General features: G+C 35.6%; 1 protein-coding gene across 1 annotated transcript; it reads left to right on the top strand.

The window, feature by feature from the left end:
• Positions 1-1,339: 1,339 nt before the first annotated feature.
• On the top strand, positions 1,340-2,533 carry LOC133031503 (uncharacterized). The gene has a single exon (XM_061105019.1). The coding sequence runs from the start codon at positions 1,340-1,342 to the stop codon at positions 2,531-2,533; it is 1,194 nt and encodes a 397-aa protein (XP_060961002.1).
• The last annotated feature ends 14,508 nt before the right edge of the window (positions 2,534-17,041 follow it).

Here is a 17,041-nt window from a genome sequence, read left to right as displayed (position 1 = left end):
GATCTGGTTGTAGAAAAGATACTCCCTGACCTTCCTCCTTTGGAGATAATAAGGACAATGCAGCAGCGAAAAGATGTACCAAGTTGCAGCAGTACCAAACCCAGGCATGAAAAAGCTAGAATCAGGCACGCTATACAAAATTCCCTTTCTGAATTTCAAGTTAATGAGATCTCGGGAGAGGATACTGAAAATGAACCAAATATGGAGAAGTCCAATTTTCTAGTCGTTGGACTACAGGTGGCAAAGGAAGATAATATCAATCCCAAGGAAACAAAAGCTAAAGCCCACGTGGACCCAAAAATCAATTATACAAGCCCATGGAAGGATTTAAAGAAGAAGAAGTTGGGCCCTGAACCTCAAAGCCCTTTTGGTACACAAGCCCATATCATTGAGTATCCATCAAAAGAATGTTGGGAGTTAGCCTTTGACCAACTATTGGGAGCAAAAACTATTGACAAATACCACAGTGAGCCTACTCTATTGAACCTAATCTTGGACATTGAGGAGATACGATGCTATGAAGCAGAACAAGGACCAAGGAAAAGAAAAGCGACAAATGGTTTCTATATGCTTCCCAAGAAAGACGATGATAGAGAACTTCACCAAGAAGATGATCAATTTGATGCCCCAAGAAATGAATAAAAGCTGGATTCCCCATTACCGAATTCGGAAGAAGGTTTTTCACCTGGATCCTTTGAGAAGGGTGATAGTCAACGAAGGAGAGGAAGACCAAGGAAAAAGATTACCCCTGTTCCAAAGTCTTTGGAGTCCACGAGAAAGAGAGGAAGACCGGCCAAAGATTTGAATTTAGCTATGAAACCAAGGAGCTTCAAAAAGGAAAGCGACAATAAGAGGAAAAATAAGGTTAGTAAGCATTACTCCAACTCCTAAAACACTGCCTCAGTAGAACTTGCCATTGATCTCAATAACCACTTTGTGGTAATTGAGAAAATTATGAACATGCCAAGTAAATGTGTGATTGAAGAGATAGGTGAAACAGATGCTCAGCAATAGGCCATGAGTTCAATGTGTACTAATGATCGATTGGATGAAACCAAGCAGGATTTTTGCTTTGGGGCTATGGAGACTTGCCCACAAAAGTCTCCAAGTACCCAATGAAAGTCCTTGCTTGGAATTGCCGTGGCCTCGGGAACCCCGCAGCAATTCGACAATTGACGGCGTTGATTCGTCAATCAAATCCTGATGTGATAGTCTTATCTAAAACAAGATTAGTGATGGAGAAATTCGTTAGACTTTGTTTGAAGCTACATTTCATCGAAGGATCGTATGTTCCCCTGATGGGCTAGCGGGGGGATTTGGTGTTTATTGGCGGTGTGGGATGAAGGGTTCGGTGTTGAGTGAAGACAAGAATCTAATTAATGTGGTAATCGAATCGGATCCTCCTGGCACTCCTTGGAATTTAATGGGAGTTTATGGCCCGCCCACTTTAGCGGGGAAAGAAGCCTTCTGGAACAGAATTGGTGATGTAATTATGAACAATGTGAATCCTTCTATGATTATCGGTGATCTTAATGGTACCCTTGCGGACCATGAGAATCTTCACTACTCAAACTGGAGGAATCCAGCCCGTTACTCGTTTGATTTGAGACGTATGGTTGCTAGAACAGGCATTGTATATTTGGGGTCACAAGGAGGAAAGTTCACTTGGTTTCAGAAATCCAAAGTCATAGGGGGAGGGTGCGGTTTAAAAAGAGCTCGTCTTGACAGAGCTTTGGCATCGATAGAGTGGAGAATGCCGTACCCGAGTGGTATCACTCATGCACTTAGTGCAGCTACTTCAGACCATAGACCGATTCTTCTCGACACGAATGGGGGAGCCAACTGCAGTAAATCTCAATTCAAGTATGAACTAATGTGGGGAAGAGATCCTAAATGCCACTGGGTAGTCAAGAATGCTTGGAAGGAGAAGCTTCATCAACATCCAATGATTAATTTCTACCGAAAGCTTAAGAAGACAAAGGAACATTTAGCGAGGTGGAACAAAGTCCATTTCAAACAAATCAGACACCAAGTAAATGAGGCTAGATCATCACTCCAACAACTCAAAGGTCTGGACAACGTAAATGGGGAGGACCTAACAAAAGCTAGACATAGTTTGAACGAAGCCCTCGCCAAGGAAGAGATTTTTTGGAGACGAAAATCTAGAGTCAAGTGGCTGCAACAGGGAGATAGCTGCACAAAATTCTTCATGGCTACCACTGTCATCCGACGGAGGAGAAATTACATCCAACAGGTTTGGTTGGAAGATGGAGGGTGGGAGAGAAACCTAAATAACATCGCAAATTTGTTTGTTGAAAGATTCAGCAACACATACATTGACAAAAAATCAGTTGACCTTCCATCACTAAATTTCCTAGAGGATTGTGGTATTTCGACTCAAGTTAATGAGCTTCTGAAAGCTTCCCAACCGACTTGGAAATTGAGAGGTGCATCCGATCTATGGGACAAGAAAGAGCCCCTAGACCCGACAGAATGTCCACGGGGTTCTATATACAGCATTGGGCAACGGTAAAAAGAGATGTTCTGGATATGGCCAACCACTTCTTCAGCAGCACTAAACTTCCCCAGTGCATTAACAACACCAACATCGTGCTAATACCAAAGAAGGAATGCCCGAGTGGAGTCAACGATTATAGGCTGATTGCACTGTGTAACGTCGCCTATAAATGCATCTCAAAAGTCTTAGCACTTAGGCTAAGAAACATCTTACCCTGCATCATCTCCCCAGCCCAAACAACCTTTGTTAAGGGACGACTAATAGCAGAAAATACTGCTGTTGCAAATGAGATAGTCCATTCAATGGGGAAGAAACGAGAGAAAATGGATTTATGATGATTAAATTAGACATGGAAAAAGCGTACGATAAAATGAGCTGGAAATTTATTGTAGAAGTCCTTCGAAGCCTAAAGTTTGATGAAAGATTTATAAGTTGGGTGAAGAAATGTATTGAAGTTAAAAGAATGGGGATTCTTCTTAATGGTACTGTACAAGGAGTGATTTCCCCGAAGTGTGGCTTGCGGCAAGGTGACCCGTTATCTCCAGCTCTTTTCATTATTGCAGCTGATGTTTTCTCCCGACTTATCATGGCAAAGAATGAGGCAGGGGAGATAGATGGTTTCAAGTTTAAAAGAGGCAGACCAACCATTACACATTTGATGTTCGCCGATGAAATAATATTGTTTGGTAAAGCCTCAGTTAAGGAAGTGAAAAGCTTTCTAAATTGTTTTGACGATTACTGCGCATGGTCAGGACAAGGTCAATTATCAAAAATCAACTGTTCACTGTTAGGCTAAAATTAGTCTAAGTTTTGGGTTGTATTTTCGGTTAGTTTTCACTCTTTGTTTCTAGTTTTAGGGCTATTTTACGCTTGATTCTTTTGTTTCAGGTCCCCGGGTGTTTAAAGAAAGTATGTATAAGAATCGAGGACAAGTGGTGAAAAAATCGAGAAGGAAAACCAAAAATTGTGTCGCTGCCTGTTCCAGTCGCGACGGGGAACATGTTAGTCGCAACGAGAACTGGCAGATAGATTTTCAAGAAATCGCAGCTTAACCCCGTCGCGACAGGGCATTGCCAGTCGCGACGGGGACCCAGTGACGAGATTTTTGGGCAGTTTTGTAATTTCACGAATTTTAAAGATGAGACTTGGTTTAAATAGAGAGAGTTCGTGAAAATTATGGATTATTCAGATTTGGAGCCCTAGAAACAAAGGAGGAGGCTAGAAGAGCGGCTTGTGGCGACCCGGATCAATTGCTTCAACTAGTTCTTTCTCTTCTCTTTAATTTTTCTATGCTATTTTATGTTCAATGTTAATTATGGATGTTTTGAACTAAACTCCTATTTAGGGAGAATGATGAATGTTGTTTAAGTTTTTCCTAGTTAATGAATAATTGCCATTCCTCCATCTTGATTGTGAACACTATTTATATTTGTGTTTAATTTCCATGTGCAAGATTGATCACCTTTTACATGTTTTATGATCTCAATTCGAAATCTGAAAAGTGAGAATTGAGAATGCTAAAATTGAGTAGTCTAGGTTTTGATGTGAAACGAGAGTATTTACATAGCCTTTGTGATAAATAGATTATTGCTTAATGCTGATTTCATGTTAGTTTAATTAAGAGATTAATTAGAGAGCATGAGATTTAGAACCTAGAAGATCTGAAAAGAGCTAGGTTAATTTATAATCTGTCATTCACTTCAAGAGAAGGATAGCAATTAGACATTAACATTGGTAACTTAACAATAAGATTCGTCTCCCTAATCTCTCATCTTGATTAATATTCACTTGTTTCTTTAAGTTTCTTGAATTTCTTTCTTCCTTTTTCAATCATAAATACTTTTGATTTGCCAAATAGAATTATAAGTATAGTTTAGTAGTAATTAATCGAATGCCCTGTGGTTCGACCTCACTTGCGTGAGTATACTACTTGATTACGTGCACTTGCGTAGTAATTAATAATTTTCGCAACAAGTTTTTGGCATCGTTGCCGGGGAATTGTATAAAGATTGATATTACATAAAATTATACTAACTTCTACTTTAGTTAATTCTTTTTGCTTATTTCTAATCAGTTTCTTTTAGATTAAATTTTGTAATATTATTAAAAATTAAATTTTGTTCTAATTTGGTTTTTCTTTTTAGTTTTAGTATTAATTTTGTTGTTTCAAATTTTTATCTTTTTAGTACTAATTTAGTTTTTTTTTTTTTATTTTACTAATGTTTTACTTATGAGTTTGACCTGCAAGATAAATCCAGATGCTATATCTTGAGGATTTTGTCCAACAACACAATGAGTCATTCTATTCTGCTTGGAGGAGATTTAAAGAGCTTGGAGAGAGATGTTATCCCACTTTCTCAAGTGGATGTTTTACGTGGCTCTTCTATAATGGACTTAATAATGAAACCAGAAGCTGGGTTGATTATGGAGCAGAGGCAACTGGAGCGCCTCTATTAATGAGAGGCTATGATGTAATAAATTTGTTGAATAATATGGCAGATTTTGATTACGACTGGCATTGGGATCCATCACTTCAGCGTTGGAGTCACCAGTACCCACCTTATTGCCCAAATTCATCCCAACAAACTGAAAAAGAGGAGCAACTACTATCACTTCTACAATCACTTCCAAGAGAGATTAATCGCTTAACTGACATGGTGAGATCCTTATGTTATAATTCAATGGCTCATGATTCGGAATGTAATAACTCCAATGATGAAAGTATGAGAGTTATTGGTACAGTGAAGAAGGGTCATTATTTGAATACAAGGAAGATAATGAGCCTACAATTGAAGATCAGGATCCTTGTGAAGAGAAAATCATTGAATATGAAATCACAAGCAAGGGTATGGATAGCCAAGTGGAGAGTGAGCAACAAGAAGAAGGGTTGTTAGATGAAAGTGTAGAAACTGTGACATTGGAGGATGAAGAAGAACATGGCATCATTGATTCGACTTCATCAATGATATTGACTGATAAACCACCAATGAATACATATATTTCATCTACATCATATTATATCGTCTACGAGCTACGAAAGGCTTCTCTCCAAGCACATCTTCCAAAGTCTTATGTTGTTGGTGCTGATTTTAGTTCAAACTCATCACTTGCCAAGCTTGAAGGCAAGTACAACAACAATTTTCAAGTTGTCTTGCATGACGTTTATTACGGGCGTCAACCGCTTGTTGATGCGGCGCTCAGGTAAGTTTCTTTTCCTTTTTCTTTAATGTCACATTGGGGACAATGTGCATCTTTAGTTTGGGGGGAAGGATTTAAAAAAGAAATATTTTCTGCATTTTTAATTTTCTGCTTTAATTTTCTGTTTTTAGTTAGGAATGGGCAAAAAGCTAGAAGATAATTGTGTGCTGCTGTTTATTGTAATGTGCTCTGAAATTGCAAAATAACTGTGTGCTTAATTCTGTTAACTCTTTGGATTAGTTTGGATGCTTGTATAACATGTGTAAGAATGCAATTTGATGATCTGTGAAATATGTTATAATTATTTTACTATGGTTTGTGGTAAGATTGACTGGATAGCTTAGAACTTGCATGTCTTATTCTTTTGAGGCGAAATCCTTGACAACATTCAATAGGAATATGATTTAGGCATTTGTTGGATAGTTTGAGCCTTTCAAGCCTACCATGAAATGATTATCCTTAGTTAACCCTCTTGAGCCTAAACTTGTTTTATTCTTCACCTGTTGAACCGAAATATGTATCCACACTGTTAATTTTGTCCTCACTATTTTATCAATGATATCATAAGCTATATAATTAGTTTGGGGGAGCAAAATACATGGTGTGAGAGAAGATAGAAAAGAAAAAAACTTGCAAGATTGAGAAAAAAGAGATATTTGGTAAGATCAATATCACTGAAGAAAAAAAATAATAATGAAAAAAAAAACATGATTCAAAAAAAAAAAATCAGTGATGTTGGGAAAAAAAAAACGAAAAAAGAAAGAAAATTTTCTTCTTCTCAATCATGGTTAGTTGTGGGAACACTTTGGGAAATTTGAAATTAGAAGAAGCTTGTGGGTTATTTTTGTGCTTATGATATCTTTAGCCAAAATTGTTTTTTATTTTCCAAATATCTAAGCCATACTTTCTAAACCTCAAAAAGCCCTATTGATTCCGAAAGGATGTTGTCAACATTAGTGGAGAGAGGTAAGGATGCAAACATATGAGTTATTGGGTAGTGGAATGGTTGGAAAGAGTAAAAACTATTATAACATTGTTAGAGTTAGTGGAATTAAAATTCTAGTTTGAGCAATGGAAGAAAACAGAACATGAGGTAGTAGTATTGTGATTATCTGATAGCGTAATTAGTAGTTAGTAGTATTTAGTTTCTTTATCTTACTCGAGGGCGAGTAAGAATCTAGTTTGGGGGAATTTGTTAGGCTAAAATTAGTCTAAGTTTCGGGTTGTATTTTCGGTTAGTTTTCACTCTTTGTTTCTAGTTTTAGGGCTATTTTACGCTTGATTCTTTTGTTTCAGGTCCCCGGGTGTTTAAAGAAAGTATGTATAAGAATCGAGGACAAGTGGTGGAAGAATTGAGAAGAAAAACCAAAAATTGTGTCGCTGCCTGTTCCAGTCGCGACGGGGAACATGCCAGTCGCGACGGGAACTGGCAGAAAGATTTTCAAGAAATCGCAGCTTAACCCCGTCGCGACAGGGCATTGCCAGTCGCGAAGGGGACCCAGTGACGGGATTTTTGGGAAGTTTTGTAATTTCACGAATTTTAAAGATGAGACTTGGTTTAAATAGAGAGAGTTCGTGAAAATTAGGGATTATTCAGATTTGGAGCCCTAGAAACAAAGGAGGAGGCTAGAAGAGCGGCTTGTGGCGACCCGGATCAATTGCTTCAACTAGTTCTTTCTCTTCTCTTTAATTTTTCTATGCTATTTTATGTTCAATGTTAATTATGGATGTTTTGAACTAAACTCCTATTTAGGGAGAATGATGAATGTTGTTTAAGTTTTTCCTAGTTAATGAATAATTGCCATTCCTCCATCTTGATTGTGAACACTATTTATATTTGTGTTTAATTTCCATGTGCAAGATTGATCACCTTTTACATGTTTTATGATCTCAATTCGAAATCTGAAAAGTGAGAATTGAGAATGCTAAAATTGAGTAGTCTAGGTTTTGATGTGAAACGAGAGTATTTACATAGCCTTTGTGATAAATAGATTATTGCTTAATGCTGATTTCATGTTAGTTTAATTAAGAGATTAATTAGAGAGCATGAGATTTAGAACCTAGAAGATCTGAAAAGAGCTAGGTTAATTTATAATCTGTCATTCACTTCAAGAGAAGGATAGCAATTAGACATTAACATTGGTAACTTAACAATAAGATTCGTCTCCCTAATCTCTCATCTTGATTAATATTCACTTGTTTCTTTAAGTTTCTTGAATTTCTTTCTTCCTTTTTCAATCATAAATACTTTTGATTTGCCAAATAGAATTATAAGTATAGTTTAGTAGTAATTAATCCAATTATGTGGTTCGACCTCACTTGCGTGAGTATACTACTTGATTGCGTGCACTTGCGTAGTAATTAATAATTTTCGCAACATTCACTTCACCCAGGGTGTCTCTAACAAGAAGGCTGATGAGATCGTGAACATCTTAGGAATGAAAAGGATGCACAAAGATTCCACGTACCTCGGATTGCCTCTGTTTAGGTCAATGGAGAGAGCCAAAGACTTAAATTTCCTTGTGGAGAGGGTCATGCAACGAGTTAAAAGTTGGAAAACAAGGTTGCTATCCAAGGCAGGTCGCGCTTGTCTTATTCAATCGGTAGGCTCTTCAATGAACAATACCAATGGGTGAAGCAGCCTATGTTCTTGGTATTCAGATTATCACAAACCGGAAGAACAAATCTCTTGCTCTCTCTCAAACAACCTACATTGACAAAGTTTTAGAGAGATTCTCCATGAACAATACCAAGGGGCAAATATGCCTTCTAGATATGGTATTCGTCTATCTAAGGACATGGCAAAAGTTTCCTATGCTTCTGCAGTTGGAAGTCTAATGTATGCAATGTTATGCACTAGACCTGACATCTGCTATGCAGTGGGAATCGTGAGCTGGTATCAGTCTAATCCAGGACAGGAACATTGGAATGCAGTTAAGTATATTCTGAAATACTTAAAGAGTACAAGGAATCTTGTATTAGTCTACAAGGGTGGTGCTTTAAATCCCATAGGCTATATTGACTCAGATTTCCAGGCATGTCTTGAAGACAGGAAATCTACATCTGGAATGGTGTTTACTCTTGGGGGTGGAGCAGTGGTTTGGAGAAGTGCTAAACAAACTGCGATATCGAACTCGACGATGGAAGCTGAATACATAGTTGCAGCAGAAGCTGCTAAAGAGCTTGTCTGGCTAAGAAAGTTCTTCACCAATATCGGTGTCGTGCCTGGAATGGAAAAGCCTCTGCTCCTACTTTGTGATAATAATGGAGCAATAGCCAACAGTAAGGAACCTTGAAGCCACAAGAGAAGCAAACACATAGAAAGGAAGTATCACATCATCAGAGAATATGTAGCAAGAGGGGATGTACTAGTTGAGAAAGTGGACACAGAAGACAACTTAGCTGATCCATTCACCAAAGTCTTGGTCGTGACTGCATTTGAAAAGCACCGTCAGAATTTAGGATTAATTGATATGTACTGATTAGTTTTATATTAGTGCAAGTGGGAGTTTGTTGGGTTTTATGCCCTAAATAAAACTCCATTTCAATGTAATCCATTTTATTCAACATCAATAAAGAAACAGACGTATTTTTTCATTCATTTGGGTATGTTTTGGTTCACCTTATCAATTGCTTGTGTATCTGATTTATAAATTCATCTGAAACCCTTTTCACATACTTGATCCTGTTTATTGTGTTGTCAACACATTGGAAAGTAAACATGACCGTGTGAATAAAGTTTCCTAGATTTATCAGACACAGGGTTTTACTGATATGATAATCTACAACAGAGTTTACTTGCATTTGGAGAAATGCTATGTTCTTTCCAGAGCATTGGTTAAAGTAAAGCTCAGGTTGGATGCATGGAGTATGCATCGGAAGGGACCGATATTGAACTTTGACTTAGATTTATTAAACTTACCGTAATATCTATTCAAGTCAATATCGCCTAGTTGATCCTAGATCAAATGATCTTAATCCTGTTATGATTAGGCTCAATCTCAAGAGGCTATTCGTGTTCTTTGATTAGTTAGTTAAGCCTACTTTTAGGTCAGGGTGATACGTACATTTTGGGAACACGGTAGTGCAATTGAGTGGGAGCGCTAACATAAACATGGAATCTATAGCTTCTATCTGGCAAATAGTAAGTAAAGGATGATCTCCTTCGAGCTTGACCAAACGAAAATAAATGGTGGAGTACTCATTTCACATAAGCTGAAATATCATTTATATGGGGTTAAGTGTTTTAAGGATAAAATACATTGTAGGGTGTAATGGTAATCTAATCCCTTTACAGTATAGATCATTCATATAGAGGATCATTGATCAAATTAGGATTATAACAATGGATAAATAATGATGTGTCTATATGGTGGAACATATAGAGCATTCTATATACTGAGAGTGCAATTCTAAGTTCTATGCGTGGATTCAACGAAGAATTAATAAGTCAGTGAATTTAGGTTATAAATTCTTGATCTGCTTATTGGAAGCTCGGTTATATAGACCCATGGTCCCCCCACTAGTTGAGATAATATTGCTTGTAAGACTCATATAATTGGTTTTGATTAATCAATTATAATTCTCAAATTAGACTATGTCTATTTGTGAATTTTTCACTAAGTAAGGACGAAATTGTAAAGAAAGAGTTTTAGGGGCATATTTGTTAATTATGATACTTTGTATGGTTCAATTAATAAATATGATAAATGACAATATTATTTAATAATTTTTTATAGTTATTAAATAGTTAGAATTGGCATTTAAATGGTTGAATTTGAAAATTGGCGTTTTTGAGAAAATGAGATGCAGAAATGATAAAACTGCAAAATTACAAAAAGTGAGGCCCAAATCCATATAGCCATGGCCGGCCACTTTTATAGGCTTTATCATCTGATATTTTCATTATTTTAATGCCAAATAATTCAAACCTAACCCTAGTGGAATGCTATAAATAGATAGTGAAGGCTTCAGGAAATATACACTTAACTTTCACACTTTTTCTTCAGAGAAAAACCTGAGCCTTCTCTTTCTAAACCCTAGCCGCCACTCCTTGCTCTTCTTCCTCCTTGAGATTTCGAACCACTTAGTGATTAGAGTAGTGCCCACACACAGCAATTGATACCTCAATCATAGTGAGGAAGATCGTGAAGAAAGACAATCAATTAGAAGGAGTTTCAGCACTAAAGAAGGAGAGAAAGAGATCCAGGTTCAAATCTTGATAATACTCTGCGACAGAAAGGATACAAGGGTTAGAGATCTGAACGGAAGGAGACATTTAATTTCGCTGCACCCAATGTAAGGTTTCTCATACTTTATATGTGTTTATTTCATAATCGTTTTAGAAGTTCATATTTAGGGTGTTAATCAACATACTTGTGAGTAGATCTAAGATCCTGGTAAAATAATTTCCAACAACTGGCCTCAGAGCCATGGTAATTGATTTGCTTGCAAGAAATTTGGACTTAAAACGATTTGTTTGATGTTTTGGATGGTATCATGTTGTTTTGAGTGTTGTTTGATGATTAATTGATGTTTGTGAATTTTCGTGAAAAATAATTGAATATCTGTTTCTGAAATTATTTTTATTGGATATTATGGAAAAAATTAAGCAATTTACTTTTTTACAGAACTCAATTTCGATTTAATTTGAATTAGTTATGATTTTTTGAAGTTTCGAAAAATATCAGAGTCGTGCATCATCACACGCGCGCGCACACGAGGGCTTGTCTCTCGGACAGCACGCGTTCAGACACGGCTCTTTATCTATCTTATTTTTAAATTTGATTATATCTTATCTTATTTTTAAATTTAAGGTCAGATTTTAAATTTTAAATTAAATATATTTTTTTAAATAATTCGACCTTATTTAAATTTAAAATAAGATAACTATAATCATGTAATTTTAAATAGAAGTAAGATATTTTGCTAACTTTTAAATTTTGTTATTTTATTTATTTAAATTAAATCATAAAATCTGAAAAAGATATTTATTTATCTTTTTATTTTTATTGAATATTTAATTTATAAAATAACATTAAATTTTAAAAGTAGTTAGCAAATTTTGAAATGATATTTAGGTTAGTTGAAACCTAATATTTCGAAATTGTAGGTTTAATTTTAAATATTATTTTATTAATTTCGAATATATATATATTTTATTATATTATTATTTTTTCAAAAATATTTTTTTTATTATTTAATTATTTTTCGAAATTTAATTATTTAAAATTAAATAAATCATACATCCAACTATCCAGCTAACCTTGTTGCAGGAGTATGTGTTTTAGCTTGTTTGTAAGTTTTTAAAACCTATTATTGTTTGATTGCAAATAGCCATGGTTAACTTGTTGACAGATCCAATGATCTGATTTTAACTCATGGTTCCATTGGTCAAGTAAATAATTTGTAACAGGTAATTTTTACAATCTTCTTTCATCTGTATATGACCTAGCAACATGATAGGATCCATCCAAATTGTGTGCCTGTGTGAGCCTATATGTTTAATTTTGTTATAGATGCATATAGGTTGTTGTTGCTAAATAAAATATCATAGTTTTTGATAGATTTTATTTAGGCCCATTTAGTTTTGGGCCTATTCAATTAATAACAGCTGTTCATTTTAAGGTTAAATTCCTCTCTTTTGGGCCTTGTGTGAGAGTTGGGAGCCATAGTAGTGGGTACGACATACTGAACCCAGCACCCCCTCACATGAACCACCCCAATTGTGAAGGCCCATTTGCCTGATTTGAATAACTGTACTAGGTTAATTAAATTAGTTTAACCTAATAAAATTGATTAGCAACATAATTAATTTCATTTATTTTGAAATTAATTTAAGAAAACCATAGTTTAAAGAATTTTATTCTAAGCTAAATTATATGTATTTTCTTGTATTGAATTAAAATATAGAATTATAACCATCTAGATTCTTTCTGAAACTTAATTTAAATTTTTCATTAAATATTCCTATTTAAGTTGATATTTAGTTATCTATAACTAATCAACTTAAATCTGAATATCTTTTGGATTTAAAATTTCAAAATTAAGTTGAGGAATTTTAAGAATTGGTTATTAAGATTCTTTAGATATTTTTTAAGTTGATATTTTTTCAAATATTAACTTAAAATAGAATATTTTCAAATTAAGTGGTTATAACTTAATTTTAATTTAATTAAATCTAATTTGAAAGATAATTAAGTTGATTTTTTAGATTCTTCTAAAACAACTTAAACAAGATATTTTCAAATTTGTTCCTTTTTATTCGAATTTATTTTTCGAATTCAAATAATAATTGAAATTTAATTAAAGTTGATTTTTTATTTAAACCAACTTTAATTTGTAATTTATCATTATTATAATACGGAATAAATGATTAAATAAAATACATATTTTAAAATAATGAGCTTTAATCAAGAGATATTCGATCTCCATTGTTGGTTTTACATAGCGTTTGTTTTAGTGAGTAATCCTCCCTAATGGAGGAACGTTCATTAGCAAGTTCGCACCGTTTAATCTCGAAAGATAAGTAGCTTTGTAAGTGTTTTATATGGTATGGATCACCCTAATGGTGGCGACCATATTTGACTTACAAAATATGAAACAATGGTGGAAGCTCATAAGATAGAATTGCCTTGACTCTCGCCTAAACAGGACAACGCTGAATTCCAATCTTGATCGAATAAAAGGTTGCTAGAATGATTATCATTTTAGATGAGTTGAAAAGTCTATTCAATGGATGATGCTTTGACTCACGCCTAAACGGGACACTGTATCAGTTTGTTGAAAACCTTGGAAAATAAACTATGTTAGATTTAGTATTTTTATAACATATGTGATTATTTGTTATTTTCTGAACATGTGTATGAATTTATGAACCAAAACCTTACTTCTGTTTTATTGATGTGTTGTAGTGCCAATATGAATAACCCTCACCCCGATCCTCTCCTAGTTAATATCTTAGCAAAAGAACTCTATAGTGTGAAAATGCATCCTGGTAGTTGCATAAACTCGCACCTGTTGATGATGAAGCTGAAGTTCCGAAAGGCAAATCTACTAGGGATTGATTTATCAAGAGAACAATGGGTCCAATTCATTCTTAATAGTCTTCCTCCGGAGTATAATGAATTTGTTGTTTCTTACATGATCAACAATTTCAACTCCTCCGACATGGACAAGCTCGAAGCAGAATTACGAGCCCATGAACAGAATCTGATTGCAATGGGTCCTCCTGGGTCTGCAAATCTTAATCAGAGGAATAGGATTAAGCATGAAGGCTCTAGCAAAGCTGCTTCCTCAAGTACAATTATCAGACATAATCTTTTATGTTCGAATTGTAATGAAAAGGGACATCAAGAAGAACGATGTCCCCGACTTCTAAACAATTCAAACGAAGGTAATGCTTTTGTATTTGAATCATGTGTTTTAGAGAACGACAAATCCGTTTGGATTGTTGATTCTGGGTCTACTAACCATGTATGTTCTTCACTGCAGCTGCTTGAAACTTAGGAAAATCTGCTTCCAGAAGAGTTAAAGCTTAAAGTTGGTAATGGCGAGTTAGTGTCGGTCAAAGCTAGAGGAAAAGCCCGCATCAAGTTTCAACAAAGATTTTTAATTTTAGAAAATGTTTTATTTATTCCAAACTTTAGTAGAAACTTGATTAGTGTCTCATGTTTGCAAACACAATCATATATATTGAATTTATCGAGTTCTAATTGTTCAATTTCTCGTAATGGATTTCAAATATGTGTTGCTACCATGGAACAAGGGCTTTATGTTTTAAGACCAAATTCACAAATCTCACTAAATAGTGAACTTTTCAATGTAGCTAAACCTAGAAACCTCAAAAGAAAAGATATTGATAATGATGATCAAACTTATATATGGCATTTACGTTTAGGTCATATTAGGCTTTGATAGACTCAATAGGCTAACCAAAGACGGTCCATTGAAAAATGTCGTCCTAGGTGAGTTGCCAGTATGCGAGTCCTGCCTGGAAGGAAAAATGACTAAACGTTCTTTCTCTGCAAAGGGAGAGCGTGCCAAACAACCCCTAGGGTTAGTGCATTCCGATGTCTGCGGACCTTTGAATGTAAAAGCCCGAGGTGGTTATGAGTATTTTGTCACTTTCATTGACGATTACTCTAGATATAGTTTTCTTTACCTAATGCAAAAGAAATCTGAAACGTTTGAAAAGTTTCAAGAATTTCATGCTTTGGCTCAAAACCAATCAGGTAAAACATTAAAGATCTTGCGAACTGATAGGGGTGGAGAATATATGGATATGCAGTTCAAAGATCATTTAATTGAAATTGGAATTGAATCCCAATACACTGCCCCAGGCACTCCACAACAAAATGGAGTTGCAGAAAGAAGAAATCGCACTCTTTTGGAAATGGTTAGGTCTATGCTGAGTTATTCAACTCTGTCTACGTCCTTCTGGGGATATGCTATACAGATGGCTAATGAAATTTTAAATGTTGTTCCATCTAAAGCAGTCTCTAAGACACACGTCGAACTTTGGAATGGTCGTACACCTAGTTTACGCCACTACAGAATTTGGGGGTGCCCTGCTCGTGTCTTGAGAAAGAAAGAAGGCAAACTTGAATCACGAACTGAAGTGTGCATGTTTGTCGGAAATTCTAAAGAGACTAGGGGTGGACTATTTTATAGTCACAAGGATAACAAAGTGTTTGTTTCTACAAATGCTACTTTTCTTGAGGAGAACTATATTAAAGACAACAAACCGAAAAGTAAAGTTGTTTTAGAGGAAATGCTTTCAGATATAACTCCTTCCAATGTTCCGTCCTCTTCTACTCAAGAAGAGGACAATCCCACTCCCTCAGTCAAACCAACTGAGAAATCTACTACCAAAGTTCCTGTTCAGAAGATCACCGCTCCTCGTCGTAGTGGGAGGGTTTCAACAAAACCAGCTCGTTATGGTTTGGATGGTGAAATCAATATGGTCGTTGGTGACGGTATTGAAGACGATCCATTAACCTATAAACAGGCAATGGCTAGTCCGCAACGGAAACGATGGTCAGCCGGCATGGATTCAGAAATGGATTCCATGAAAAAGAACAAAGTCTGGGAATATGTAGACGCACCTGATGACTATCATCCAATAGGATGCAAGTGGGTTTACAAGAAGAAAAAAGGAGCTGGAGGCGAAGTCGAAACTTTTAAAGCTAGACTTGTAGCCAAGGGTTATACCCAAAGAGAAGGCGTGGACTATGAGGAAACTTTTAGTCCTGTTGCCATGCTCAAATCCATCCGAATTCTTCTCTCTATAGCTGCTGCTTTCGATTATGAAATCTGGCAAATGGATGTCAAGACTGCCTTCCTTAATGGGGTACTTGAAGAAACCATCTATATGGAGCAACCAGAAGGCTATGTTCTTCCAGGGCAGGAAAAGAAAGTTTGCAAACTAAATAGGTCTATCTATGGACTTAAGCAAGCTTCTCACTCATGGAGTAAAAGGTTTGATGAAATCATCAAGACCTACGGCTTTCTTCAGAATGAAGATGAACCTTGTGTTTACCAACTCAAGGAAGACCAAGTAGTAGTATTCCTGGTCCTTTATGTTGATGAAATTTTGATTATTGGAAACAATATCAAGAAAATGACTCACATCAAGGAATGGCTTAACACTCAATTAGATATGAAAAATTTGGGTGAAGCAGCCTATGTTCTTGGTATTCAGATTATCAGAAACCGGAAGAACATATCTCTTGCTCTCTCTCAAACAACCTACATTGACAAAGTTTTAGAGAGATTCTCCAATGGGGCAAATATTAAACTTACCTTAATATTTATTCAAGTCAATATCGCCTAGTTGATCCTAGATCAAATGATCTTAATCCTGTTATGATTAGGCTCAATCTCAAGAGGCTATTCGTGTTCTTTGATTTGTTAGTTAAGCCTACTTTTAGGTCAGGGTGATACGTACATTTTGGGAACACGGTAGTGCAATTGAGTGGGAGCGCTAACATAAGCATGGAATCTATAGCTTCTATCTGGAAAATAGTAAGTAAAGGATGATCTCCTTCAAGCTTAACCAAACGAAAATAAATGGTGGAGTACTCATTTCACATAAGCTGAAATATCATTTATATGGGGTTAAGTGTTTTAAGGATAAAATACATTGTAGGGTGTAACGGTAATCTAATCCCTTTACAGTGTAGATCATTCATATAGAGGATCATTGATCAAATTAGGATTATAACAATGGATAACTATTGATGTGTCTATATGGTGGAACATATAGAGCATTCTATATACTGAGAGTGCAATTCTAAGTTCTATGCGTGGATTCAACGAAGAATT

The sequence above is a fragment of the Cannabis sativa genome, chromosome 9 (genome assembly GCF_029168945.1).
Source record: "Cannabis sativa cultivar Pink pepper isolate KNU-18-1 chromosome 9, ASM2916894v1, whole genome shotgun sequence".
Taxonomy (NCBI): domain Eukaryota; kingdom Viridiplantae; phylum Streptophyta; class Magnoliopsida; order Rosales; family Cannabaceae; genus Cannabis; species Cannabis sativa.
Note: the sequence above shows the minus strand (reverse complement) of the source record. Positions and strands in the feature narration are given on the sequence as shown.